The sequence below is a fragment of the Benincasa hispida genome, chromosome 5, assembly GCF_027475165.1.
Source record: "Benincasa hispida cultivar pf3 chromosome 5, pf3_genome.v1.1, whole genome shotgun sequence".
NCBI lineage: Eukaryota > Viridiplantae > Streptophyta > Magnoliopsida > Cucurbitales > Cucurbitaceae > Benincasa > Benincasa hispida.
In genome coordinates, this window is record NC_143482.1 from 880,778 (window position 1) to 888,999 (window position 8,222).

The following is an 8,222-nucleotide window of genomic DNA, read 5'->3' on the forward strand; positions in this document are numbered from 1 at the left end:
GCATCACCGGTTTCATTTTGAATCTGCTTCCGTCGAGGGTAGGCCTCATGATTCCCAGAGAGAAATCATAGAGGTTTGCCGATGTATAGTCCCTAATGGGTTTATTGCGATCGTTTGCCAACAGAATTGGATTCGCCATGACATTATTATCATTTGGTGCTCCATTTTCAAGCTGCTCTGCCATCTCTTCCTTGTCTAACTGTGGTTATTGTTGACGGTTTATGAATCTCTTTCGAAATATTCTTTCAATCTTTGGGTCGTAATTCGTCAGAGATTGAGAGTCTATAAAGAAATCAGAAAAATTACCGTTAGCACTCTATCTTGTCGAAGTCCCCGACAACGGCGCCAAAAACTTGATACTTGATTTTATGAAGTGGAAATGTGGATGATATGTGATGATGAAATTGCGTTGTGTACTTAAGTTTCCCCAGTGGAATCCAAGTGTAAATTCCTCTAAGTTTCCTGGTAAGTTCAGGGTCGAACACAGGGACTTATGAAAACATATTGCGTTGGTAATTTTTATGAAAACTTTTACAGTAACCGTATCAATAAACAAGTCATTGGGTTTGTTGTTTGCGTTGATGAAAAATAAATAAATGCGGCGGTTTTGAGAAAAGGCAGTTGTGTGATAGATGCAATGAGTATGCGATGAACGGGTTGAAAAAATCTTTCGCTAGCGTTACTTGGGAATGCGTCAGACTATGCGATCATGTTACAACCATACACAATAAGTGACTTTCTAATGGAAATTCGATGCTCCTAAGTCTAGGACGCATGTGTTAAATGCAAAATGTCCATAGAACTTATCCTTAAGTCTCTACTCTTGTCCTATGCGATGATGCAACATGCATGAAAGCAAGGTGACCGCATACAATCATATCCTATCTCTAGGATACATGCGATGCGTTGATAACAAATAGTGCTCATTCTTAAGCTTCTATCTCTTGTTTATGCATTCTAATCTGGTTCTTCCGAGTCTAGATTCTAACCTAACCTTCTCAAGTCTAGATCCTGTCCTTAGACTACCCTCCCGAGTATCTCTAATGGATGAATGAAGCATACATAAAACAAGATAATCGTAAAGAATGAAGATTCCTTAGTCGTGCTAGTTAAATGCTTCTCAACCCATTCAACTGATTTAGCTACTCATGCGTGAATAACAGAGAGTGAATACCTATAGAGAAGGAAATTCCATTTTTATAAATGAGTTGAGTACAAAATGACAATGGAAGTTGAAGGTTAAGAGCCTGGTAGCAATTCCTTGCTGACCAAAGCTTTTACACTGAAATCTCTATTCTGTTCTAAAGATGTTCCCGCTTCAGCAGGCGTCAACCCTCTCTCTGTCCTTGAAGCTCCTAGTGCTCTCTCAAGGTTATCGGGACGATCTGCCGGCACAACTTCCTCCCTCGCATCTGCCTTAAAATGAAAGAAAACTAAGAACAAAAGCGTGCGAACTGAATTATGAAATCTCTAACTGCTGAACTCCTTCTCTGAAGAATGCCTTTGGCATTTATAAAGCATCCATGGTGAAAGGCGGCTTCTCTCTTCTGGTTGTACAGATGGGACAACTTTAATTCTTGACTAATGCGCCGAATAATTGTCATCGAAAAAACTGAATGTACTTTTGATCATTATCGACTATCAACTTAATTTGGATTCGATTGTCATCAGCTTTCTGTCCCATCGCGCTTAATTGGCCTTTCACTCAGATGCAGCCACCATGTTTCGCTAACCAAGTTGTGGTGATTCTTCTTGGACGAATGTTTGCGAGCACGATCAACGCAAAGCCTTGCGATGAAGTTGCGCTCGACCAATGATTTCCTATTATCGCAATTCTTGCATTACGTTAACGCATATTCTGTACAAAAATACAAAGATCAACTGTTCTAATGCGTTGAATGCATGTGACTACAATATTATGAAATTGGTGCTTAATGGATGCAAGTTAACATATTTCATCAACGCAATCCAACATTGTTTAAGACTTTAGCATTATGATAACATGCATTTCAGCCCGTTATCACCTTGCACTTTCGAAACCACTACTAGAGCATTCGTCCACTGTATGCCCTGTCTGCTTACATCTAAAACAAGTCCCCGTGCCAATCAAACAACCTCCCCAATAACGTTTTTCGCACGACTTGCACACCGGTCTTTCCTTCCAAACTCCTCTTGAAGTAGTAGCTCGCCGTTGGGCATGCCTTAGCGACCTGTCTGTACTTTGAACCTTATGCGGAGGTCCCGGAGCTTTCTACTCAGCTTTCCTCTTCTGACCTGGGGTAGGATCCTTCGTCAAGGACTTCAGGAGCTCTATCCCTGAAGGACAGCCCACACATGTTGCCGCTCAGAATGCTTCGATGTAGGTGGGAGGCTCCAAAGCTTGCATAATACCTTGCACCCCATCCCAAAGTCCTTGCACAAATCTTTCAACCTTCTTTGCTTCAGTAGACACCAGATCAGAGGCGAAGTAAGACAACCTGTCAAACTTCTCCTCATACTCCTCTACTATCATGGTCCCCTGCTTTAGATTCATAAACTCTGCCTGCTTGTTGTACCTCACGTGAGCAGAGAAGTACTTTTCGTAAAATAGCTCCTTGAACTGGTCCCACGTGGCTTGGCCCCCATTGGCTTCTATCATTCTTTTAGCTGAGCGCCACCAGCGCTTGACATTATTGATGAGAACAAAAGCGACACACTATAGCTTCTGCTTCTCTGGACACCTCATATACTGAAAAATCCCCTCTATAACGGACAACCACGACTCTGCATTTGTGGGGTCTTTCAGGGACCCGTTAAACGTCGGGGGATTATACTTCTTAAAGTCCCGTAGATATCTGGCCTCCAAGGAAGGGCCTGCTACAGTTCAGTTCGAGGCCCTATCTTGATTTTGAACTTGTGGTAACGGGACCGACGAGGATGGCACCTGCTACGATTATGCGTGTTGAGCTATCTACTTGGCCACCATATCCCTTAGCTGTCCTATTACGGCCTGTGTGATGACATTCCCAATAGTTGCAGCCATGGCCGTATACTCTACTAGAAATTTTTAGGATGACGGTCCTGGCGGAGGCATAGTCGAAGTTTGAGGCCCACTTCTTGGTCTAACCCTCTACCAGGTTGACCTAGAAGGGTCACGAGGTGGTGGGTCCTGCACTTCTTGGCTCTGCACCTCAGAGTCTTGTATGTCAGGGTCCTGCTCCCCAACTACTTTCTTACCTTGACTACCCCTTCCTCTAGTTCGTGGTGCCATACCTGATAACCACACGTAACACTTTAATAAACGCTAACAGGGTAAACCATCAAACGACTGCACAACAGGTAAGATTTCATACATATTTTCCTAAAAAATTTTAAACGACATACCTGGTGATGACGAGAGATCCATTTGTGGCCCTAAGGAACAATTTGGACTCACGATGTAGGTCAGTCTACATAACTTAAAACTTAGGCTTTGATACCAACTATAACGATCCAAATTTCTAGCATGTTCCTAGGATACCACTCTATGCATGCATAAGCATTCATCAATATCATAAATCATGCTAAAACTACATAACCGTTCACAATTCATCCATCCATATACATACGTATAAAAATATAACATTCCAATTAGAACCAGTGGTATGCATGCTTAAGATCGAGGGCAAACTCTTAGTAAATCGCTTACCTTGGGTTTAGGCCCACGCAAAAGAAAATGGATAGCTGAAACTCCCTCATAAATTAGCAAATGCTTGAGTCAAAGCCCTTGACACCAACCACAAACACACAGTTCAATTTGTGGGGCAAATCCCCAAAATCCAAACAATTAATTCAGCAATCCTTATACAACTTACCTCTAAAACTTGCAAAAAAAAAAAAAAAAAAACAAATGAAGGCTTTGGCTGTTGCTACAACGGCTTAGAACCTCCACTCCAATCTCTTGATTCAACATTGGACCAAACGTCAAGCTAAGATTTCACTAAATAGCCAAGATCTTTCAAGAAACCTCAAAAGAACTGACCAAAACAACCAAGTTCTTACCCTACAGTACGCGAACAGAGGCCACACGAGCAGGTCAAGTTTTACGGATGACCACTGTCGTGGGTGTCAACAACCTTGATGACAAAGGTAGGATGCAGCTAAGGTCGACTTCGGATGGCACGACTCGCGTCTGCACGTCGACTGCGGCTTGGTTGAGGTTGACGGAGGCCATCGGTCCAAGTCTGGAACGGCGAGTTGAAGCAGGGACGCGAGGCATTGGCTGCGGCCAGACGAACGCGGCTTCGGGTCGACGACAAACAGCGACGCCTTCTAGTGTGCGATCGACGACGGCTACATCTAGGCGGCAGACTCCTTGTGTGGTTGGGAGAAGAAATTTGGAGAGGGCGGCGTTGGCTGGAGAAGGAGAAGAAGATTTCCTCTTTTTTTTTTCTTTACTACACGCTTCTTGAGGTCCCCTTTTTTAAATAATCAAACCCTTAACTCTACTTCTTTTAGGAAAAGACAAAACAAAACAAAAATAAATAAATAAATATAACAACCCCCAATTTCTCTTTTCCTAAAAAGAAAAACTCAAACCACTAATAAAATATCTAAGTGCCTAAACTTTGGCCTTGAATGTAAAAGAAACGATTAATAATTAAAATCATACCTAGATTCCGGGACGTTACAAAAACAGCATATTACCCAGTCGTTATTACGAACAACCTGTGAAGGGTCGACTTACTGTTTATGGTTATATCACATGGACACAAATATATTTATAATGAGAAAAGTACAATTATCGAGCTACAGTGGTGTGACTCAATAGCTAACGAACACTGATTAATTGGATCTAAAGGGTTTTAGCCAATTAATCTTAAATCGTTTGAGCTCATGATCTGTAGGTCCATAAGGTCCCTCTACTAGCTCGTAAAACATGAACATCTTGAATTATTAAATTAAGTGAATTTGGAATGATATCAATTTGAATTGTTCAAATTCAATTAGGGTTTGAATTTAAATAAGTTCAAACTCATATTAGAGTTTGTTTAATTATATTCGATATAATTAACGTTTAATTTGTTGAAATTAAATGAAATTGGAGAGTTTATAATGTTTAAATATTAGTTATGTGGATAAGATTCATGTTGGAAAATAGATGTGTGATTAATTTGATATTTGATATTAAATTAATTAATTAATTAAATATGTTTAATTAATTAAAAATCAAATTAATTTCAATTTTAGAATTCAATTGGAGAAATTGAATGTTGAAATGTTGAATTTGATTAATTGAAAATTAATCAATTTGGAATTAGTTAGATTTTTGAAAATTAAGGAAATTGGAAATTTGAGAAAGTGGGGTTTTCTTGCTTTTCTCGAGCATGAGGTGCTTCTCATGCACAATCACACAATTCCCACTTGAATTGGAAAGTACTTGCTGGCCATTAATCAGATTGAAGGTGGTTGCATGCTGAGATTCAATAAAAACTCTTAGATTTGAAGAAGAAGAAGAAGAAAAAAACTAACTAAAGCTGAAAAAGAGTTTTCTGTTGCTTCTTCTTCCTCTTCAAACCCACAAAGAACACCTTCACAAATTCACTTAAATCTGAGTTCCACCATTCAAATTAAAGGCTGAGAATGGTAGAGAAGATCTCTTGGTGGTTCAAAGATGATTTGGAGCTGGATTAATGTGAAGAACAGTTTAGAATTGGAAGAAATCATCAAAGGTGGGTTCATCTTGAAACCCTCTTCAATTTCATGCAAAAGCATACTTTTAGAACTCAAATTAGAGTGTTTATCGATTTTGTTTGCTTCCATTTCTTGCTTGTATATTCCTCCAGTTATCTCGTGGTGACGGTGAAACAAACCATAACAACTTCCTCAAATGATATTGAAATTCTTGCAATTCACGAAACTAGTCGAATGTATATGACTACGATAAATGACTCGACACATTCATGAAATATGTGGCTTGTCTTCTAATAAAAATCTTCCAACGATATTATATGAAGACAACACATGTATAACCCAAATCAAATGGAGATATATTAAAAGAGATAAAACAAAACATATTTCACCCAATATTTTCTACACTCACGATCTTAAAGAAAATGACGACATTACTATACAACAAATTTGTTCGAATGATAATATGACATACTTATTTACAAAATCATTACCAACTGCAATATTTAAAACATTGGTGCACAACATTGGAATGAGCGCGACTAAGAGATTTTAAATGATATTTTCATGAGGGGGAACATATATATTATATTCTTTTAGGAGTATCAAATTATATGAAATATGTATTTATTTTTTTTCATTGGGATTTTTTTTTTTCCATTTGGGAATTTTCTTACTAAGGTTTTAACAAGACAGATTTCATATATAATTGGCATGTAAGGGGAAGTATTATAAATAATATAACATATGTGTTAGATAGATGCCCATACTCGGTGTAAAAAAAAAATGACGTTCTCTCACTAACTACATGTGTCTTTATACATGTTGTCCATATGTCCAATAATTTCACTTTTAGTGTCCATGTAATGCCACATCCTATATGCTAACTTGCTTATAAATAGTACATTTGGCAGGTCTTTTAAAAATGTACATTGGTGGAAAATATTAGTGAGAAATTCTATCATTTTCATATTTCCACTTTCAAAATTATTATTATTTATTTTTGTTTATTATTATATTATATTTTCAGTTTTGATATTTTTACGGTGTCTCATTTTGCTCCTCAAATTTACAATCCTACCATTTTTTTTTTTTTTTTTTTTTTTTGCTAACTATCGATCGAGGTTAAAGGTTTGATTATCTCATCCTACATTTTAATTACAATACTTTTACCATTTTTTTTAATGTTTTTTTTTTCTCCTTTGTTATTAAAATGATGCATGGATGGATGTAAATATCCTCGCGAGTTTACTCCTAAAATATTAATATATATATATAAAGAAAAGCGAGGGAAATGAAACGATTTGGTATAAAATATTCCCGCAAAATTAGCCATTAACGGATTTTGAGCCCACGGACTCAAATTGAGCGAAGAAGATGGGGAAGAAAAGGGGTGGAACTCGCCGGTCTTCGGCGGCGGAACTTCTGGAAACGCCGCCGTTAACGCCTCCCCCGGCCACTGATTCTCCAAAGTCAGCGATCTTCAACAGAAAAACGAACAGCAATGGATGCAAATTTTCTTCACCAGAAAACACCAACATTGCGAAGAATAGAGTTCCCGCTAGTCTCTTTAAGCCGCCTTCTCGAAATACTTCGAGTTTGAGCACTATATCTGATCTCAAGGATTTTGCGTCTTCACAACTCCTCGATCTCAAGCGCCACATTGATCATTCTCACTCACAAATCGTCAAAGACCTCGATTCCTCCAACTCACACCTCCAAAAGCGATTTAAGGTATGCATCTCTCCGTTTTTATGATTTTAACGACGAATACGAGCTGTTGCACCTACTTTCTTTTTCCCTATTTTTCTTTGCGATTTCCTCAGATTAGAATCCCTAACTCGAGATTTCTCTCTGTTTAAAGAACACGAGCTAGGACAGAGGCAGTTTAGTTTAGTTCAATTCGTTTGAAATTAGTTCAAAAATCGCTGGAAATTTGCATTCACCGCTCTGATACTGAAGATTGCATCGATAAGTTGTGAAAATTTTAGGCAGGAGAGAGCATTATAGTTCTCTGTTTTCGTGTTAAATGCGTAATCCTGCCGTTGTATAAACCAGGATCTCTTTGGTGCTTTCATATCTATGTTTTAAAGCTTTTGTAAACGATTTTAGTTTAAAACTTGAAGTTAAATGAAAAACTACACGTCTGTACTAGTAATTTCGGCTTCATAGGTACGCAATTGAACTGATAGTTTCCATGATTTGAATATAATGTATAACACACGCGTGGAACATTTAAGGCTTAGATTATCCATGTGAAGTAGATCAACATCAAGAGTTTCAATTGATCTTTATAAACATATTATGGGTTTGTGTGTGTACTGATTAACTTTGTATGTACAAGCTGGGATATAAGATCAGGTTTGTGTGTGTACTTCGTCGCTATTACTGAAAATTTATCTTAGATAGATGCATATTCTTGGTTTCTTTATGATTCTCGGTTCGTAACGGGAAGGATGAATAAGAAAATGATTATGGAATGTCATGTCAATTAATTCAACAGATTCAGAGTCAAGCATGCCAAAAAATGATGGATGAAGCAGAGAAGGAGTACAAGAAGATGTCTCAAAGAA

At 38.1% G+C, this 8,222-nt stretch overlaps 1 protein-coding gene across 1 annotated transcript in view; it reads left to right on the forward strand.

Annotated features, from left to right (window-relative positions):
- The first annotated feature begins 6,941 nt into the window (after positions 1-6,941).
- The window catches only part of LOC150035826 (uncharacterized), a 2,020-nt gene continuing 739 nt past the window's right edge, over positions 6,942-8,222 (forward strand). Inside the window, exons 1-2 of the mRNA XM_090313953.1 lie at positions 6,942-7,383; positions 8,153-8,218. Of these exons, the coding sequence (XP_090170079.1) occupies positions 7,027-7,383; positions 8,153-8,218 (423 nt within the window). The 5' untranslated portion in view covers positions 6,942-7,026. The remainder of the gene's footprint in view (positions 7,384-8,152; positions 8,219-8,222) is intronic.